This window comes from Orbicella faveolata, unplaced genomic scaffold, assembly GCF_042242905.1.
Source record: "Orbicella faveolata isolate gen_17 unplaced genomic scaffold, um_ofav_v1 contig_26, whole genome shotgun sequence".
Lineage (NCBI taxonomy): Eukaryota > Metazoa > Cnidaria > Anthozoa > Scleractinia > Merulinidae > Orbicella > Orbicella faveolata.
This window is the reverse complement of record NW_028301554.1, coordinates 20,385,118-20,405,809: the sequence shown is the minus strand read 5'-3', so window position 1 is coordinate 20,405,809 and position 20,692 is coordinate 20,385,118. Positions and strand designations below refer to the sequence as shown.

General features: G+C 39.4%; 3 protein-coding genes, 1 long non-coding RNA gene and 1 pseudogene across 8 annotated transcripts in view; 2 read left to right on the top strand and 3 right to left on the bottom strand.

Moving 5' to 3' along the window:
* The window catches only part of LOC110066684 (uncharacterized), a 30,839-nt gene extending 27,797 nt beyond the window's left edge, over positions 1 to 3,042 (top strand). For all 3 annotated transcript variants that reach the window (XM_020773921.2, XM_020773923.2, XM_089295313.1), the window contains 2 exons: positions 440 to 1,042; positions 1,191 to 3,042. In XM_020773921.2, coding sequence (XP_020629580.2) covers positions 440 to 1,042; positions 1,191 to 1,574 — 987 coding nt within the window. In that variant the 3' untranslated portion in view covers positions 1,575 to 3,042. The remainder of the gene's footprint in view (positions 1 to 439; positions 1,043 to 1,190) is intronic.
* A 569-nt stretch (positions 3,043 to 3,611) lies between these two features.
* The window catches only part of LOC110066705 (uncharacterized), a 35,914-nt gene continuing 18,833 nt past the window's right edge, over positions 3,612 to 20,692 (top strand). Inside the window, exons 1-3 of one of the 2 annotated variants that reach the window (XR_016209252.1) lie at positions 3,612 to 4,458; positions 6,495 to 6,795; positions 10,287 to 10,374. This is a non-coding gene — a long non-coding RNA (uncharacterized LOC110066705). The remainder of the gene's footprint in view (positions 4,459 to 6,494; positions 6,796 to 10,286; positions 10,375 to 20,692) is intronic. The other variant, XR_002298598.2, reaches the window with a different exon arrangement.
* The window catches only part of LOC110066699 (A disintegrin and metalloproteinase with thrombospondin motifs 6-like), a 58,551-nt gene continuing 43,750 nt past the window's right edge, over positions 5,892 to 20,692 (bottom strand). The window contains exons 21-24 of one of the 2 annotated variants that reach the window (XM_089296309.1): positions 9,513 to 9,717; positions 8,672 to 8,818; positions 8,419 to 8,563; positions 5,892 to 6,628 (exon numbers count right to left, since the gene is read on the bottom strand). In XM_089296309.1, the coding sequence (XP_089152435.1) occupies positions 6,489 to 6,628; positions 8,419 to 8,563; positions 8,672 to 8,818; positions 9,513 to 9,717 (637 nt within the window). In that variant the 3' untranslated portion in view covers positions 5,892 to 6,488. The remainder of the gene's footprint in view (positions 6,629 to 8,418; positions 8,564 to 8,671; positions 8,819 to 9,512; positions 9,718 to 20,692) is intronic. The other variant, XM_089296310.1, reaches the window with a different exon arrangement.
* On the bottom strand, positions 13,394 to 16,487 carry LOC110066700 (neuropeptide FF receptor 2-like). Its single transcript, XM_020773943.2, has one exon. The coding sequence runs from the start codon at positions 15,796 to 15,798 to the stop codon at positions 14,740 to 14,742; it is 1,059 nt and encodes a 352-aa protein (XP_020629602.1). The 5' UTR covers positions 15,799 to 16,487; the 3' UTR covers positions 13,394 to 14,739.
* On the bottom strand, positions 16,542 to 20,427 carry LOC110066704 (galanin receptor type 1-like; annotated as a pseudogene).

The following is a 20,692-nucleotide window of genomic DNA, read 5'->3' as shown; positions in this document are numbered from 1 at the left end:
CTTTCGTGATTTTATTCATCGTTCTCCACTCACGCAATTCTTAGCAAACAATACTACAGTATCAGCGGACGTGTGAAGGGATCGTGAAGAGATTCTTTCCGTGTCAAAAGCACGGAGACCAAACTTGAAAACACAGTATTCAGAGGGGTTTGAAATCTCGAGGTATTCAGTTGGTTCGTACTATGTATTATGTAGTGTGCTATTTCGTAACCTTTAAGGATGCAGTACCTAAAATGGTTAATACATTTTGGAAAGGCACAGAAAACGTTGTCAAAATGTTGAAGGGGTCATTAATTTTAACATCTGTAAATTTAACGTCACTTTTTCCAATGAACAATTGTTTGATTTGTTTTGGGATTTTTTTTGTCTGCCTCTTTTACCAATTGCGTAATGAAACGGTTTCGATTAAACTAAGTTTCACACGTTCTTGTCCTGACAGGTCGCGGCTGGTTCAAAACTTTGGATTGGCCCGACAGACTTACTGCATTCCTCGTGGAAGTCACAAGACCTCGAAAGCGGGATATCCAAAACAGAATTTTGCGTTGGAACTTTGCCTGTCGGATGCCAGATTAAATCCATGAGCGAAATACTCCCAAACGCAACGGACGTGAAATGTAGTGACTGCCGTTTGAGTCATTATGGGACGTATTACCTTAGTATAAGAGTAACAAATGGTGCTGGCCTTTTTACAGTGATCGCGACAAACGGGACCAAAGTCGATCTGACGGCTCCTTTCCTCGGTGATGTTGTTCCGCAGTTCACCGTCACGTCATGCATCACCAATTGTACCCTGGCTTCAAATATCACAGGCGTCCAGGATCATGAAAGCGGTGTCGGTGTGTGCAGCTATGCCATAAGAAACAGTACTGACTTTGTTACCGACTTTGTAGATAATGGCTTGAGCACGACTGTGGAGGCCTCAGGACTACAGTTGCTGCCTGGACAAAGCTATTACACCGTGGTGAGATGCAAAAACAATGTTGGGCTCAGCACGGAGAGCGTGTCTTCTCCAGTCATTGTTGACAATACACCACCTTCGAAGGTACATTCAATCATTTGGACACTGTTTAAACACTTTACGTAATTGAATCTAGAAAGGAAGAGAATTCATCACTTTTGTACCCTTATAGAACCCACCACTGTGAAGCTCGCATCCTCTCATCCCTTCACTTTCTCTTGTCATTTTTTAGGGCTCGGTAATTGTGAGTGAAGACCGTACGCATGACGTCTTTGGCATACATTCCAGCTGCCACCTCTTCAACAAAACCCTAAGGGCTCACTGGCATGGTTTTCACGACGAAGAATCCGAGATAAGCGGCTTTCGTGTTGCAGTTGGAAAACAACCGAACGTGACCGACGTCTTGCTCTTCCAAGAAGTTGGCTTGGTGACAAACGTTAGTCTGTCTTTCACCAACATCAGCACGTTGTTTGATGGTGACATCGTTTACGTGACCGTTCAATCACGCAACGGCGTAGGCCTGGTCACTCAAAGTTCGTCACCTCCTACAAGGTTGATTGCAGCTGACAGTGAGGAGTATATGAGAGAAGGAGATTTTTACTGTCTGAATTTTTAAGTTAAAAGGCTGTTGATAAGCGCAAACTGGTACAAAAATTATGCTTAATTTGCTGCTCGAGTCATTTGAACAGGGCTGTGTTCTAGAAGCGTCCGGGTGCCACAGGCGACTAATTTTTGACTTTGGGCGACTGGAAAGTCTCGCTTTTTTTTTTTTTTCATATAAGCTTAAGTGCTGGGCACCCAGGATTTCATAATTAGGACTGAACTTTTGGCTCCTCGAAATTTCTCGTAGACCACAGCCTTGTTTGAACCTTGATTGTCTCGGCATCTTCCTTCGGCGACATTATATATTTCTTAACAAGTGGAAGCAATAGGCCATTTCCGAGTTGCTTTTTGATTTGCGCAAAACCATTCATATAACAATTTTTTCCGCGTACAGGTTCATTCTCATACCAATGGAACTCATTTTCATGTGAGAGGTTTTTGCACGAGGACTCATTTTGAAACAGAGGCACAAGGTAACTCGGAAATGGCGTATTGTTGAGTCTTTAATGCATGCAATACATGTGATTACCTGATTGACAGCATTGCTTAAGAACCCCTTCGTTTTAAAAAAGCATAATATGCTTTTTATAATTATGTAAATGATACATAGCTAACTTTCAGGAGAAAGTAGAACCAGTACCACATTCAAGTGACCCTTTGAGATCATCTCAGTTCTTGTATTTAGGTCCTTGGTATAGAATTGAATATATTGCCGTAATGATTCGATTTAGCTTAAGGGATAGCTCTTATTGGAGAGGGGTCACTTATTAGGGAGGGGCGCTTATTTCTTTTTTAAGTGTAAACTTCAGAATGACATAAAGCATTTCAACCTAAAAACAACTGGTTATTTGACTAAAGAACAGTGCATAGTTTTAACACCATTCGTGTGTTGGATATGGTCAGACTAGGCAAATCACCCCTCTTATCAGTCTATGCTGTGTCAATGTCGGGAGTGCCATTTTCGTAATGGGTGGGGCTTATTGGAGCAGGGGTATTTATTGACAATAGGGTGGTGCTTTCATTAACAAGGGAACGGTTAATGGACCCGGGACGGCTGATTCGAATATAGTTGCATGTTTGCAGAGTCAACCAATTTATACGGTTTCGTTACGGCCACCCTGACTTCCCAACTCTTAAAGAGCTCTCTCTCCTAGTTCCTAACAGATTCTTAGATTATCGTTTTAAGCTACCTTTCCTAAGCTTTTAGCCTGCGTAGTTCTTGGTTTTTAGCTTGTCAAACACCTATATTATGAGCCTCTGGCTCGGAGACTGGGACACCACTCCCTGTGTATTTGACGTCGAATAACGGAGGAGTTGTAAGCTGTTTACATTCTTTGGTGAAAGTTATTCCGTCCTTCGGATTTTGGATAGCTCTAAATGACAGCATAATGTAGGTTTTTGTAATTAATAAATGTGATTGTCCATAAATAGAAAGAGTGCGATATACCAGAGGTGAATTAAATTGCAGTTGACATCCTGAATAGAGGTTTTCACTTGGTTGGTTTTCCGTTTACCAGAAGGGCCAGAAGGAGTGTCTGACCTCAGCTAAATCGTTTTGAGTCTTTCAGGGTCTTTCAGCCATTCGCACGCTAGCAAATAACGTCCCTTGATTGGCCAAATAACAGATCTTGCATGTGTACGTGAGATGGGTTAAATTACAAAGACTACACGAGGGACCGAACAAAATGATCTCGTACTATGGTAGTGATTCCTCTTTGTATGGTCTGGAGAATTTGCGGGCATAAATAGCTTGGGGTGCACTGTACTAACAGAGATTGTTTGTCTTTTTTACTAAGCTTTTATTGCTTTTTATCAGCGATCATCCCACGTCGTCCTCACCTCGGGACAAGGTTATTTTTGGCGGCGATTTTTAAGATCACTCGTTGACAAACATAAGCTTAGGCATTATTGTTATATAGCGGGAAGTTTTTCTGTGAAAGCACGCTCTCCCATTAGCTACTGTTTCCCTCCAAAAGACTCTAAGCGAATTTAAAGAGCCCTTTTCAAACTTATGTCAGGCGTCTTTTCAGTACATTTGTCTTTGATTTTTTCCCAAAGTGGCACGAACTTGTGAGCCGCGCTCAAGTTCGCGGAAAGAAATTATTGACAAATGTATGGAAAATTAGAAACATCCCTCAAATTTGGCCAATGCAATCCCTTATCGAGTATCTTTACTTTGATATTTATAAATTGTTCAGAATTCAGATTTTTAGAAAATTTATTTGCCATCGGATTCCCTCACAAACACTGTAATTGCTGACCCTGTTGCCTACCCATAAAACCCGGGCATGAAATGGCTTCTAAACTTTTTGTTTACGGCTGGACCTCTACTCGCCATAGAGGTAAATCGTCATTTTCTCGCTAACGAGTATGGTGAGCTATCATTTTTTTTGTTGTTGTTTCGAATTGAATAATAAATTTCTCTGTGTAAAATAAATATTGACCAAGTTTCAGTGTAGAAAAAGAAAAAAACAATCGTCGGAAACGTGACTTTAGCAAGCAGTCGTGACTACAATCATGGTGCTATTACAAGGATTTATCGGGTATAAACAAGGTGCTGTTGCTCCTATACGAACACGGGGACCCCTCATTTTTATTTCAAAATTCAAGTTCCTATAATATAAACAATCAATAGGCAAAGTTTCACAAAAATATCAGTGCAGGTTCTATTTCAGTGGAATGACCTTAAAAAACTCAAACCTAAACCTCGTACCCATGCCCAAGCTCTTCTCTTCTTTTGGGTTGAGGAGAAGACACCGGGGACGAGGTTGCATAAGAGTTTGTCATTTTGGCGTCCATTTTGAAAATCGTCTGGTGATGTAAACACTCCAAAAACAGTACTCTTCGCTACAGGGAATTCGAGAGGCAACATGGATCGCAGATAAAAATCATCTTGGGTAAGCAAAAGCGCTCAATTAGGAATAATTCTCATCTCATGGTTTAACGCTTCATTTGCGACTGATGAAGGGGTTTTTCCCGAAACGTCTCTAAATACCACACATGAGCACTTTTTCAATTTTGTTAACTTAGACGAATGCAATAATTCTCATCCTCTCTGTCCCGGAAGAATTGGTCAATTACCTTCTTCTCACAGTAAACACTTGGTAATTAATTTATAAAATAACATGTTACAGCATGATATCTCTTCCTAGACGAAAACAACAGTCGAAGATGACCACGTAAAAGCGATTGCGTGACACTTCCTTCACTCATAATTTCACCCAACATAAGCTTATAAGTTCATCACTTAAACCGATTTATATGAACGCATAGAATCTTAGATAAAGAATACTAACTGATAAGTTATTACCAACCATTTAATATTGTTGGGGTGTGTGTGTCATTCTTGAAGGTAGGGAGAGTAGTGGATTTGTGAAGGATCAACCCACCAATCTAATACCTTCCTTGGTAATGAAAGAGTTTGCAATTGATTCGTCATTTTAAGTTGCCAAAAGGGAATTAACAATGTTGCATGTATGTCATTCTCACCATGACATACATACATCCCACCATGCGTGCTTTCCCACCATGTATCAGTAACACAGAACATGACGGTACATGTATCTTCCTCTTGGTACAGTGCACTGACTTTCTACACATCACACTATCATCCCAGAGAAACCCAGGTTTTTTAAACATCCTTGCTGTGTTTTTCAATTTATGGCATTTACATGCATGCTAAATCATATCTCCTGTGGTAAAGGACTGTACCAGAAAGCATAACTGCAATAAGGGGGTGGGGATAGCCCTGGGGATCAGAAACTCCTGCTTCCTGTACCCTACTCTCCCACGTCCTGTACTTTTATCTCCCGACTTCCCCCTTCGTCCAACTTGCTCCCATCTCCTGTAAATAAGAAGACTCAAAACACATCTTCGTCATTTAACTATGCAATCCTTGAGCATCTCCTTTTCCTTTTTTCCTCTGTAGTAAGCCTTGCTCTTCTTACTCACCTCTTTTGACAGCTTAAGTGACATTCATGACCTATGACATAACCACTGTAAAAGGGTTTCCAATTTTACTGGGAGTAAACCTCCGTTTTTTAGCCCAAGGGTGAATTTTTGTTTTTCTGTTGGCCCAGAAGTCTCAAAATAAGCTAAATGTAAGTCAAATAACATTCTGGGTTCTTGTTTTTGAAAGTATTTTAACACTTACAGCTGTAATAAATGATTCCCACCTTCTTAGAACTCCTGCTTCCTGCCCTTTCCTCACCTGCCTCCTGCCCCTTATTCTCCCAGGTTCCCACCCCCCTGTCCCCCCACCAATAACCTGGTTTTCTCCTGGGACCATCCAGAAAGAAAATGTGAGCACTGACAAAATGGTGGCCCTGTCCATGAGTAGAACCAATGTTTATTTCTTACTTGAGACATGTTTTCAATACCTAATATTTAATTTGTTTAATTTACGACTTGTATACAACTTAGCTTTTTACAATAACTCAGAAATTATTGCATGCTCAGTGGCCAAGTTTCATTGTCAATAAGTGGACAGACACATGAATTTATAATTTATGTGATGTTGATGCAGGAAGTGAGAGAGGACAATTTGACAATAATTATTATTTTGTTATTGTAAAAAACAAATTGACATCACTTTTTCATGCATCTGTCCTGTTATTGACAATGAATTTCAACATGCAAGCATATGTAACATTGTCAAAGTAGTCTGGAGATCCACTTGGCTATTTCCTCAAGGATCCACAGCTACTTGGACAATGTCATGACAAAGTTCATGGTTAATAACAGGACAGATGCATGATAAACTGATGTTGAGTTGTTAAATAGTGCTGCTTATAGTAATAGTAACTTGAAATTGTTGCACTGTTTTTATAGTCTGCGTGCAGATGTGTACTTTTTCCTTCTTTATGAAAGGAAAAATTAAAGTAGATATCTGCATGTTGGCTTTATTTTTATTTAAATTTCTATAATATTATAGGCGACCAGCATCTTGACATGTTTTACAACAAAGATCCAGCCATGCCCTGGTGGAGCAGAGATTATACTTCACAACTGCTTTGCACTGCTTGCTGCTATACTTGTCTTGGTTACAGACTGTCTCTAATACAACATCTGCAAAATCAATCAAAACAATAGCGAGTTTGCTATAAAAAAGAATAATTTATTAGCATGCTAAATCATCGATTTAAACTATCACACATGTAAGGGAGGCACGAGACATTATGGGCAGTATCAAAGATTTGCCCTTACTGGAGTTCAGTCCTCTTAGAGCTGTTGGAGTAAGTAATAAGCATTTTATTACACAGCATACTTCAAAGTAAAGTTGTCTTTTAGGTTGACAGTAGAAGCAATGGCATAATTTCACTTGCTGATTCAAACACACGATTTTATCTTATTTTCTCTAATCTCCAGTCAGAAATATCCATTCAATGATGAAATCGTACCTTAAGGTAATAAGTGAGTTAGTGAAGCTCCTGGGGGTTATTCCCGTATATGGGCGATGAAGGTATGTCCAGTCCCAAAGGATATGGTTTTTTTTAACCATTTTGGTCTTAAATACATGTACATGTAAGGTATCGAGTTTGGCCATTTTGGTTTCAAATAGGCTATGGATTTTGCACTCTAGTCTTGAATTGAGTATGTTTTTCACAAGAAGCCATTCTACCTATTGCCTTTAATATTGGTCTGAACTAGGGAACTAATTATAAGGCAGGGCTGAAAGTGGGTCCATATTGATTTAAGGGTCAGGTGTATCAAATTTTTGGTCACATCATAAAAAGAGAAGGGAAACTCACAGATTTTGGTCTTAAATATGGTAAGGGTTTTGGGAAGCGGGCTGCACACCCCCACCAAATCAGTTTTCTGGGGGTACCTTCCCTGGGGTGAGGTGAAGCAGACATTTCAAGCATAAGCCTTTTGTCAAAGCAACCCTCGTGAAAACCTTTTTATGTTCTCAAAGGATCCTCAAAGATATTCGAAAAGGTCTTCAATGATCCAATTGAAGATCCTAACAAGGTCTTTCAAAATTCTTGCCAAGATCCTCAACTGAAGGTCCTTAATATTCTTGCTGGAATCTGTAAGGATCTTCAACTTCTTGTCAGGGTCTTAGAGGAGTTTTGATTACCTACAGTAGGAGGAACCTTGCAAATATCTTTACAATGTAACAGATACTTCAATTAAGGACTCTTACAACATCTTTAAAAGGATCTTTTAAGAATCCTTGAAAGAGTATCATCCTCAATATTATTATAATCCATCAAATATTTACGCGTGCGCGTGATTGGTCTTAACACATCTCGTGACTGAATATTTCCCAGCTAAAACTGGGGAATATCTGAGTGGTATTCCCCAATTTTCAAAACCACGCTTGTTGCAAAAAAATATTTGAAGGATAATAAACACAATAACCTCCATTTGGCGCGAAAATATGTTCGCATATTTGTCCTTGGACATTACTTGTTCCTCGAGTTCACAGTTTTCCTCGAGCTACGCTCTCGGAAACTTGTTCGCTCCTCAGAATAGATAATGTCCGCGAACAAATATCTTTGTTCCCGCCAAATGGAGGCTATTGTTTATATATCCTGTAAGTAGTTTTTCAAGAAGGAAGAGCTCGGAAAACTGTCCTGAATGGCGGTTTATTTATCTCTTTCAAGCTTACGTTGATAACAAGGTAATGTGTAACTTTACAAACCGAGCACGTGACACGCATTTCACGTCATGTGCACGTGCGACATCACGTGCACGTGCAAAACATCAATTGCTTGATCTCTGCCCAAGGAGAGTTTAAAGTGGTCTAAATTTTCCAGTTCTTGACAACTTGTGAGATTTTTTTGTTTCGGACGTTTGTGTGCCATATGAAGTGTGTGTGAAGTAACCTGTGTTGACTTAAAGGCAACACCCACCTATTTTCTTGCATTCCTTGAGCCTACACTCACGTGCTGATGCTGGTTTTGAGCCTGTATTGCAAGTATTACCAGCTTTTCCGGTTAGAGTATGCTTACAGGTCACTGACCGTCTTTGCATTCCTAATCCACATCCAGCAGAACACTAAAGAGAAGATAATTTAATTTATGTGGTACAATACCACATTATATGCGTGCAGATTATCTCACTATTATTGAACTGAAGGTACAGATGAAACAGATTTTAACTCACACTCCCCCAGGTCCCAGCACTCCAGTCATAGCACGATCCTTTAAAACAGGATTTTCGTGTGGGGGGTTTTCTTCTGTGTTCACAGTTTCCCTCAACTGGGCAGCGGACATTCCTCAAACGGTAGCCAACACCACACAGAGCGTGGCACTGAGAGATAAAAAAACAAATGTATTTATGTAACATTTGACATCATGATGTGTCATGGCGAGTTCAGAAGGACAGAGGTCTCATGCAGAAACCACATGCACCAACTGCAGCACTTAGGCTGGATTTAGAATTCAAGGCTGTCTTAGGTTGACTCGGTGAATTCTTTGATGACCTCACTTGCAGCCAATCAGTGTTTGATTCCCCGCGGTGCCTGGTTTTAAACTTAACAAAGAAAATAATTTTGAAGTGTCGCACAACACATCATTTTAAAGCAAAAGATTGCTGTCATAAAACAAATCGAAGTGCAATTTTCAAACAGTATGACTGTATTTAAGAGGAGATAATTTTGGTAACAAAAAAAATGTATGCAATTTGAATGACGGCGGCCTTTAACGTTTTTTATAGGTTAAGATCTATTGTCGCGGAATGGCAATCATCGCACATTGTACATGTATGGACAATCGTGGCACTCAAAGGAAAAGAGAAAGCCATCTTTGACTCCATTCGGTGCCTACGGCTAAGGAACTTGGCATTCGCAATTGCCTTACTCGCAAATGGCATTATATAGTAATTTCTTCTTTTGATACTGTAATGCTCGCTGTTTTTTCTTTGAAGAAATCTAACACAGAAGACAATAATCAAAAGAACAACGCAAAAAGATGCATTTTTGGGTTTTAAATAGGTACTGACTCACTTGAGACCATGGACCAGCCATCCAATTTAGGTGGCACGCTTTCTTGATGCAATTTTGAACCCCTGAAGGTTTGTCGCTGGGGCACAAATGGCTAGAGCTCTCTTCAGTGGTGCCATTTCTAGTTTGATGCATACAAGTAACCGAACGATACTGTAGACCAGGCCCGCAGGTCTTGGAACACGGTTTCCATGGCGATACTTCCCACCTGCAAGAGATGAACTTTCATCGCCGTTCATGTGTTTTCAAGAGTTATTTGATTTAAGTTTCATTATGTGGCAGCGCTTTTTCAAACTAGAAATCATGGAATGGAAATTTCCGGAAATTCAAATCAGAATTGTTGGTCGAATGGAAAGCGCCCCTAATTTTCACATGAAGGGTTTGGAAACAAGAAAACGTATTAGAATACATTTACTTGAACGACAGTATTAGGAATGACGATGTTGTGGTCATTGTTTTTTCATTGTTGATTGAAGTTTATTGTATATCGTAAGACCTAAACTGCTATTTCTGTTCGGTTGAACTCTTCCTCTCTAGGTACGGGAGGTAAAAGTCATTAAAATAGTCTTTAGCAGCTGCAGTTTGTATTTAGTTTATAAAAATATCTACACGAAGTCAGTTCTTAACTGATTGTTAAAAAGAAAAAGCTCTGAACCTTATTTGACCCATTTACCACCATAGGGTATCAAAATTAGTTCATGCATGTGTACTTTCACAATTCCTGTAAGTTCGTTTCAGATTCCTAGAGTAATAAGCTTATCTCTTCCTTTTTTGCAGTTTCCACTCAGTGTTTATACATCCTATAAGGCTGGTAACAAGAAATACAACGATCGGACGTAACCCCAGAGGTCTGGAACGTTGATAGGTTGGTTCCCTATTGTGCCTTAGACCTACATGTATATAGCTAAAACATTTGAAAACAGTTGCGCTGCTTGTATCTAGATGATAAAATTTTCAATATATATCTTGAAAAACGATCGGATTGCGGAAGGAAATTTGAGTTTATTAATGTACATGCAGTGGATCTAAAGACTATTCGTAATTACGATTTCCAACGCGATTAAATTAAAGTCAGTGCAAGCGAGATACATTGTTCTTTATACCATGCTCAAGTTCGCTTTTCCCTGGCTTTTTGTACCAAGCGGCCGGAGTCTGACTACGCGGGGCATGGTACAATTACCGCATATAACCAAATCAGGAATACAAGAAAAGCAAGTTTCCTCCATGATCTTAAAGACTCTAAAGGGGTGCACAATGTGTTGGTACCTATCGGTAGCTATGGCAACCAAACAGACAGATACGACCGAACTACAAGTCTCTGAGAAGAAAGACAACAACTTGCAGTGGGAGCATGTTTTTTTAAAAAAACAGTACGTCATTCTTTTTCTTGAGGTAAAACGACTGATTCTCTTTAAATGTGTACAGTTTCTTTGCTAGCATCTGTTTGGCACCAGTTCCATACTCGTATAGGTACCGTGACCAAATCTATTTATAAAGAGGACAAAGCAGTGGAACTAAGAACCACCTAAATGGCTATAAATCGCCCTAGAAACCTCACGAAAAAAAGTGAGGACAAAGCCAATAACTTCGGTATTTTACAGTTCCGTGATGAGGAGTTTAAGCAAGAGCGAAGCCAGTGTTGACTGTGCCATTTGCATTCAAATGTAAATTATCCTGTTGTCAGCCCAAAGCTCGCTTACTTGCAGAACTGAAATTGGTTCTATGGTTTCTTGAGGCAGTCTTGAGCACCGTAGACCGGCAGTTTTCTTTATAACGTGAACTGTCAAAAAAGTCTTTTTTTTTTTCACCTGCCCGTAGAATAGACCAATTTCGATATATTAAAATTCAGCCAAACAATAGACCCCAGTACGAGGCTATGGGGAATAACTACAGAGTTTGTGGGGTTTATTCCCCAGAGCCTCGTGCTGAGGTCTATTGTGTTAGGCTGAATTTTAATATATCGAAATTGGTCTATTAGACAGACCAGAAAAACAACGACTGGGAAATTTTTAGTATTTGCGTATAATTTTAGAAAGATATCTGCGCTATGCCATTTATAAAAGAGTCCACGGCCAATCAATTAATGCGAGTAGACTCGAATAAAACGAACTTTAGCACGTAAAATTATTTAAAAGAAAATTTAGTACTGAATTTGCATTCTGTGCTACTTAAAAGTTGACTGCATGCTCTCATAATTATCCATTCTGGGCAAACGTATGTTTGCGTGCGTTGCATAAAACATAAGTGTTTGCCTTGGGAGATAGCTTACGAGATCTACAGAAGTTTGCCCCTAATGGTTAGTTTTGGGAATGAACAATTATTGCCCAAACTGAATGTGGTAGAGAAGGCCTACATAACATCTTATTGACCTGTGTGTGTTGCCAAGGCTAATGTTGTTCACTGTTTTCTTGTATTTCACCTGTGTGCTTTACATGGGACTACAACCTCAGTTCCCACTCAGAATATTCGCCCTGTCATACTATCGTTATAATAACTTCAAAAGATTTTTACAACACAATAAAAACAGGTGCTCGATGAGCGCATGAATCCACGGCCGTAGGTAAGTGGATTAGGAATCTCTGCAGGACCTGAGTTTAATTCAATGTCTCCAGATAACAAAAACTTCGTTTCTGACAAGAGGTTGTTTTTATTATCAAACTTAACTCGGACAAAAATTCTGGATAACATTTATAATTCCAACCAGAAGACCAACACTTTTCTTGTTCAAATTTTGTTAAACAAAATCGAGTAAAAATAGACTCTTCTTCATGAGCAAGCTTGACAATTCATAGTTCACAACTGGTAGCCACAGTTCTCTGTCTCTTTTCCTACATGGAGCAACTGATAAGTTTACCGATTGAAGATGAAAGATTTACTCTTACATGTACCTTGCCTAAGTGTAAACACTGGAAAGATTGGCTTTCCCTCCGAGTATTTGCAGAAAAAATACTAGTTACATAATGACCAGGCATAGCTTCTGTGGATGTGTATTCCATGGTCATAATTTCGTCAACTAAAGCTTTTCGTTTGCACTCTGCTAAGAGAGTCATATGTCCTTAAGAGGAACTCTCACGTAATCGCGGTGCCATTGACTGCGTTGCAGTGCTCTGACTGCATCATCCTTCGAAAAGGATGCGTGCTCCCTCGAAAGAACTGCATAATCCCTTGAAAGGGTCGAATTATCCCTTAAAAGGGCTGAATAATCCCTCGAAAGGGATTCGAGTTTCCTTGAGAGGAATGAATTACCGCCAACGGCGAATTCGTGATTTCTGTGCCATTTGAGTCGCCCAGTGATCGATATAATCGGCGTGATTGCAGATTCTGTTCTACATTGCGAAATATTGTTTAAAGTTTGAGTGCGTGGCATTAATGTCCTCTGTGTCACAAGTAACATTAGGGACCTTTATACCATGCAAGGACGGGAAGGCCAAGACGGGAACGGCAATGGACGCGGGAAATAAACTTTCGCGTGCCGTGTCGCCAAAGACAAAATGCTTTAAGTTGTGTAATTTTCGTATAGGACGGCGACGTCAATAGCTCTAGCTTCATAAAAGCTTTTCATAAAACCAATGACATCCCTTTAAGATAGTATAGAAATATTATCCAGTTAAGCTTAAACGATGGTGAACAGACGACACGGAACTTACTCTTATGTATATATGTAAAGCAAACCTTCCTAATCTGTCGGTATTTAATCTTGAAAGAATCCAGAATTTCCGTATGAAGAATTTATGTGAACGATCTTTGTATCGACCTGGTTCAAAATGCTTTTTGTCAGCAGAGCGTTTTAGAATCGATCCTGCCTGTAGCTGAAAGAAATATTTATAATAAAACAAACATTACCTTGAGTTCCGGGTTGTATGAAGACATGAAATAAACACCAATTTGCAAATGTGCATTTTATTTGCTCGATAGCTGCTTTGAAGACACGTAACAATCGTATTTCCAATCAAAACCTTGCAAGATCATTCGAGAACAATGTTTTGGCACATTCGCTGATAGCTGTGCCTGGTTATATCAGAAAAAAAAAAAAATAGAAAACTTTGTCTACCCCCCAATTCGCGTCACTTCGAAGAGCGTGGGAAAACGAGTCTGCAATGTCATACTCCCGGTCAGCGGTTAGAGATCGTAGTCATTGATAGTGCTCCGTAACGCTGTGCTTCTGCTAGTAAATTCGCATTTTTTTTCTCCGTTTTGACAACCAACTCCTTCTTACGAACATTGACAGGTTTGACTAACCGAAAGCCTACCGACAAATCAATCGTGACTATTCTTCACATATTTTGTTCCTTTCAATCGTACAGTCGGTCATTCGGGCACTAATCGGGAAGCGATCTTCGCACATGCGAAGTTTGATTAAGTACGAATATTCTTTTGTTACACGATTTTTGTTAACGGACACGCTCGGTGACATAGAATCTACGGCCCTCCGGCCGTAGATTCAAAAATGCAAATAATCACAATAGGTTTAGTTTCTTATTATAGTGAACACGTAAACTATTCTTGCTCAGTTGATAATTTTAGCTGTTTCTAGAACAGTTTTTCAGATGTCCTTTATTTATCAACACTGGCAAAACATCACTTTAGTGTACTTGAAGTACGTTCTCTTATCTTGCCCATGTTCGTCATCAACCAATTATTGCTAGTTTGACATTATTGACCAAGGCCAACTAACTACTTTAAGCTATGCTAGCTGTTCTTCGTATTCAGTGATCAACAGCCTCATTACCCGCCACTGTTGGGTTGTTCGGACATAGTAGATCTAATTGATACATTTGTCCCTGTTGTAGGTCTTAAAAACCGTAATTACATGTAGCATGCTAAAATTACCAGCGAGTTCATTATATTTTCATAATATATTCATGATGATTTTCTCATATTTGCCCAGCTGAAGTTCTGAGTTAACAAATAAAAAAGCCGTTAACTGCGCTTTTTTATTTTTCAAGAAATTTGTTTTTGGTTTTAGGTCAGAAATAACTATTTTCAAAGCTTGCTCGACTTCTGCAGATCTAAAGATGTGTTCTTTTTTAATGGGGTTATCGTTAATTTTTCAGCACCAATATAACCATTAAAATCACAGTGTTTGATTTAAGTGCAGTGTGAAAATTGGTATACATACAAAACACAACGTCTTTTTTTCCGCTTTATCCTCCATTCCTCGGTTGGAACTCACCAGGCTTGATTGACAGCTTACATTAAAAACATTTGCGTGTTTCAGGGGGTAAACTAATTATTTACTTGCGTTTGAAATTGCGAACGTGACCGTGTGCGAATTCACTTTTTGTCGGTTTCTTCTGCGAAAAATGCGTTGGAGTTCCTTGCGGAAATCTCCGTTGTAATACGCATAGATTAACGGATTTCCCAGTGAGCTTGTATATGATGCAAAGTCGACCATGCCACTAACCAGCAGCATAACGCCAAACGAAGTCTTGTTTAAAGCACCGTACGATCTCACCATGGCAAAAACCACAGCTGGCCCCAGAGACAGGACATAGCCAAATACCGTTACAATGAGCATGCGCACTGCTTTAGATTTCGATTTTGCCGCCACTTGGTTCATCATTCCACTGTTGCCTCTGTGACGCAAGAAGATGGCGACCTTGGCGTACAACACAGATATGATGGTTAATGGAGCGATAAATGCAAGAAGAAAATACAACGTGGTTGAAGACTGCCCCAGCGAGTTTTGTGGAATGTCGCAAAGTTTCTTGTTAGCACAGTCCTCGCAGTCCATGCCTTTAGCTTCTGGAATTTCCAAAACTGAAACACCTTTGACGCTTATAATGGAAGGACTTGACACAATGACAGCATACAACCAAACAAGCCAAAGAAGCAAACGAGGCTTTTCCTTTGACTTCAACGCCTTCAAAGGGTGAACAATGCTTTGATATCTGTCGGTAGCTATGGCAACCAGGCTGACGAATATGGCCGAGGCGGAGGTCTTTGAAAGGAACGCTGTAACTCTGCACTGGAACGTGTTGATTCCTGATGCTGGAACTGCAAAGTAGATGGTTAAAGGGAAGACAAGAAGGCGATATACCAGCTCCACCATGGACAAATGCGTAATGAAGAAATTTGAGCTGTTTCTTTTGTAGCGTTTTCCACGCAGCATAACATAACAAATGGTCGCATTGACGATTACTCCCAACACGATAATGAGCAGGTTTACAGATAGACTGATAGCGAAAACATGCCTCGCTTCTTTGTATGATCGAATAAGCAATATTGTTGAGCCACCGCCGGAAAATTTGTGGCTCGCATTAGTGCTTGGTGGCTCCTCATCGCCCATTGTGAATAATCACTGAAACGCTATCGATTTCTTGTATGACTAGTTCTCTGTTTATTGTAGAGCCATTTAGCTTCCCAAAATGAAGATGCTTGCCAGCTTTTCAGAAAAATCGTTCAATCCTCTTGTGGTGTAAGTTTAAGCCTTTCGGTATCTTCTTCACTGGCACTGATTGACCGCACACAAGCTCTTCACTTGGCTATGGATTATCGTGCTTGTGGGTTGAAATCTGAATTTAGTTGTTTTTTTGTTCGTTGCACATCAGAAGAGCAAACACTATTAGCAAGTCTAATAAATGCTATTAAAAAAGCTATTAAAAGGTTTACGCAGTAAATTGAAAAACAAAACTGATAATAAACAAAATTTGGCAAGTCAACAATCCCCAAACACGATGGGCTGTGCTGTTCGGAACATGACTGTATTATAGCCATTTTGTACGTATCTACACACTTCAAGTATAGATCTGAACATTCGAAATCAGACAGAGTAGTAATAATTGCTGGAACTAAATTGGCAATAAAAAAAACATCGAGAGTTACTTGGTAGGGAATTTTGAATTGAATTTTGCGTTGGTGACTCCCACAGACTGCGATGTGGCACGTTTTTCACGCTTCTCCGTAAAGAGTCATTTAAGAGCAGCAGTTGCCTTATTATACAGCGAATAACTGAAATCTTTGTGTTTTCCTTCTCGATTCAGGTTAGGGACATTTTGCGAGAATTTACGTTTGAACACCTAATAAGTTAGAAATATATTAATGTTAAAAAGTGGAACTTAATTACCTAGAAAACTATATTCAAAAAACAAGTTTTTGTTAGAAGCCTTTTATTTCACAGCTTTATTTTACAGTTTTTAAAAGACAGTTATTTCATATGCTAATGGCATCTAATCTGTTTTGTAAGCAACACTGACTGTTATTTGAATTAAAAAAAAAATCAATGCAGTTGAACACGACAGAGTTAGGTATAACTGCTCGTTTCAAGTTTAGATTTGCCAGGTTAAGCTTGCTTTAGAAGTAAACTCAGAATAAACTGGCGAATTATAACTGAACTTCAGGTCTGTCTTATCTTACTCTTTAGCATATATATTATTTCAGTCATGCTTTTAATTAAAAGGCCGTCATTGCGATCACGGATGCTTAAATAAATTACCCAAAAAAGTAATTCAAAATGCCTCGATGCGTACAAGACATTTTGCCGATAACCAAACAATTTGCGGGATAAGATCAAGGGATCCAGAACTAGCGCTATGGACAAATGAGAATACACTTCTCTATCCACATTTCGTCTGATAAAAGTCGTTTATGATAATCCATGCTCTAACGAATAAATATTAACGCTATTTATTTAGTTGCAAAGATCGCGTTATTAAAGTTTACTTTACAGTTTTAAATTCACAATAGCAGCCAAACTGACTAACTTTCTCGACTGGGCACCCTGGCACTTATTAAATTTAAGGTTTTCTGGTGTCCAGCCCCCCAATTGAGCAAATTTTTCATGGGGGCAATTTTATTTTTAAAGAGAACCTTGGAGTAATTTCAGCTTCTCTTGCTTAGGTCAGTGGGTTTATAGTTTAAATTTCGTGATTCTGTAGGAGGTTTGAAGTAATTTAATTATTGGAAGTTGAAGGACTGTCAGAATTGGTTGAGGTTGCCTGTCAGAGCGTAATGCGGCAGCTGGAATAAAATGTAGTTGCATTAATTTTTTTATTACATTGCGCACGGAACTGTCCAAATTACATGTTAATTAGAACAAGGGCCAAATTTAAAAAAAATTGGCCAGTTGCAGCATTAACCAATGATAGTTCGACGTCTTTGTGGGATTCTGGGATGACAGTGTAATTAAGGTTAAAAGTGTAGTTTTAGAGGGATGGTTTGGCCGGAACTTTAGCCGAAGATTACATTAACGCCTGATGAAATCAATTATTATGTTCAAGAGAGGATCCTCTGTTGTTCTGTCTGGCCGCCACCTTGTGCATCTCCCACTGCTGCTTCTTTGATGCAAGAAAATAGCAATCTTCATGTTAAGCACAAAAATTACGATCGGCGGAACGAGAAACGCATATACAATGTAGATAGTTGTTGAAACTTGAATCACTTTGTTTTGTGGCATATCACAAATTCTCATGCACGACAATTTTTGCAGTCCATTCCTTGAGCATCTAAAATGTCGTAGGTAGATATACTTTTCGTGTTTACGAAAGCGGGGATTGATACTTCTGTACCAAACCAGAAAAACGGAATGGCGGGAATGTTTCTCAGTTCAAGGCTTTCATTGGGTAGATGATGTTATGATATCTGTCGGTAGCAATGGCATCTAAGCCTTCAAATGTATTTGTGCTTGAGCTTATGAATGTAACCGTGGATGGTCCTACTTTTCTATCACTTCTCCTACGAAAGAAACGGACGATCTCCTTTCGGAAGTCTCCATTATAGTATGCATAAATCAAAGGGTTGGCCAAGGAACTTGTGTATATAGCAAGATCTGCCATCCAATTAACCAGAAACATAACGTCAAACGATGAATTTTTGAGAGCGCCATAAGACCTCAACATGGCGAGAACAGCAGCGGGGCCTAGGGACAGGGTATATCCAAATACAGTGATAACGAGCATGCGCACCGCTTTGGATTCTGATCTTGCCGCCATTTTGTGCATCATTCCACCGTTGCTTCTGTGATGTAAGAGGAGGGCTACTTTGGTGTCCAGCGCAAATATAATGGCCAGTGGAAGTGCGAACGCAACGAGGTCAAAGAAAGAGGTTGAACTCTGACCAAGAGAATTTTGCGGAATGTCGCAAAGTTTCTTGTCGGCGCAATCCTCGCAGTCCTCCAAGCCTTGAGCCTCGGGAATTTCCAAAACTGAAATGCTGTACACGCTAAAAACAGAAGGACCCGACATAATGGCAGCATACGACCAGACCACAAAAACAAGTAAAACAGGCTTTCTTTCTGCCTCAAAGTCTTCAAAGGGCGAGCAATGTTTTGGTATCTGTCAGCAGCTATGGCAACTAAACTGATAAATATGGCCGAAATGAAGGTTTTGGAAAAGAACGTGATAACTTTGCACTGGAAACTTTGAATTTCTGATGGTGGAACTGCAAAGTAGACAATGAAAGGGAAGACAAGAAGGTGATATACCAGCTCCACCACGGACAAATGCGTTATGAAGAAATTTGAACTGTTTCTTTTATAGCGTTTTCCACGCAGCATAACATAACAAATGGCCGCATTGACGATTATTCCCGACACTATAACAAGAAGGTTTATAGGATGAGCAAAAAGGTCGAGCCACTGTTTGCATAGGTGCTGATATTGATGCTGCTTACGTTTTGGACCATTGTGAACAGATATTAAATTTCCTTGTTTTTCAATAAATCCATTTTAGGGCTTACGATCACGTTAACTACGTGCTTGGGGCCTTTTGTTAATAACCTCGTTTTCGTTGTTTTTGTTTTGGTTTGGTGGCAAGTAGTGATCTTTGAATCGTAGAGCTTGTGAGATTTTTGCAGATCCTTTCCTTTTTTACCAAGCAGATGCCATATTATCAAGTTGCCAACCGGCAGACTAAAGCATCCCGGCAATTTAAAGCTTTTTGTTCAGCGCTGCTTTTAAGTATTAATTACCAAGCATGGTTTGCGTAGAAGTCGAATTTAAACATTTCTGTGACAAATTTCATTAATTGCACTACAAACAAACTTTTTCGAAACTATTTTTAATTAAATACTATTTTAGAAATACGGATGAATTTTAGAGAAGTATTGAGGTCCACCTCGTTAAAGAAAAACAGTGTAAAAAGTTTTCGGCTAAATTTTACCAGAAAGAATATATATTTTTTAGTTGGATAATTAAATGCCCGATTTGGAAATTTTTACATTTTAGGAAGTGGGCAGGTAGACGGTTTGTTTAACTTACCAATTTCAGGAAATTGTAACATTTGCTTGCTATGCTAATATTGAACAAGGTCGCAGAACATGATAGCAGGTATTATCAAGGCAAAGGTCCTCTGGTTTTCAAAAGCTGAGGTCAATGAAACGTTTAATGCTTGCAAAGGCCAAAAGAGACTTGATTATACAGAGAGTATGTTCTACTGTAGAGAATTGTTCCAAAGTGAACGCGTCAGAGGTTAAAGAAGCTGTATTTCCACTTAGTAGATGTTCTAGCTGTAAGACCGATAGTCGAAAGTGACCCATTCATATTTCTGTGCGCATAAAACTTCATGTTTTTTTTTGTTTGAGGCCGGACGTGTACTAATGTCCGTTTGTTTGGCGGGTTATACGTCTCCGGAGAGAGACAAGAATGCAAGAACATTCGTATTCTCTTTAAAGGGAATTTACTTTATGAAAAGGGAATTTACTTTTATGATCCCGCCCTCTCTTTAGAGAACATTTTTGGATCATGTTCACAATTGGCTGAGAGTAAACAAACTCACTCTAAATATGACTAAAACGGAATTCATGCCTATCGGATCTAGGGAGAGGCTAAGTTCTCTCATAGAATTCCCGACACTGGCAATTAATGACTTTCAAGTTAGCCAGGTCACTACCGCAAAATCACTTGGAGTGACCATCGATGACAGACTCGATTGGAGTAGCCATATCGAGAACGTAACTAAGAAAGTCCCTTCTGGTATTGCGGCCATAAAACGAATAAGGCACCTTGTCCCTCAGGCGACCTTACATCTAATATACCAAGCTTTGATACAGCCACACTTTGATTATTGCATTATTGTCTGGGGAAACTGTGGGATAACTTTACGGAATAAGGTACAAAAGCTACAAAATAGAGCAGCCCGTGCTTTGACCTACTCAAACTATGACGTAGACGCCAGCAGCAAATTCAAAGAGCTTCGATGGTTTACAGAACTCTGCACAGGTTGGCTCCAGACCACCTCAGTTCTAAA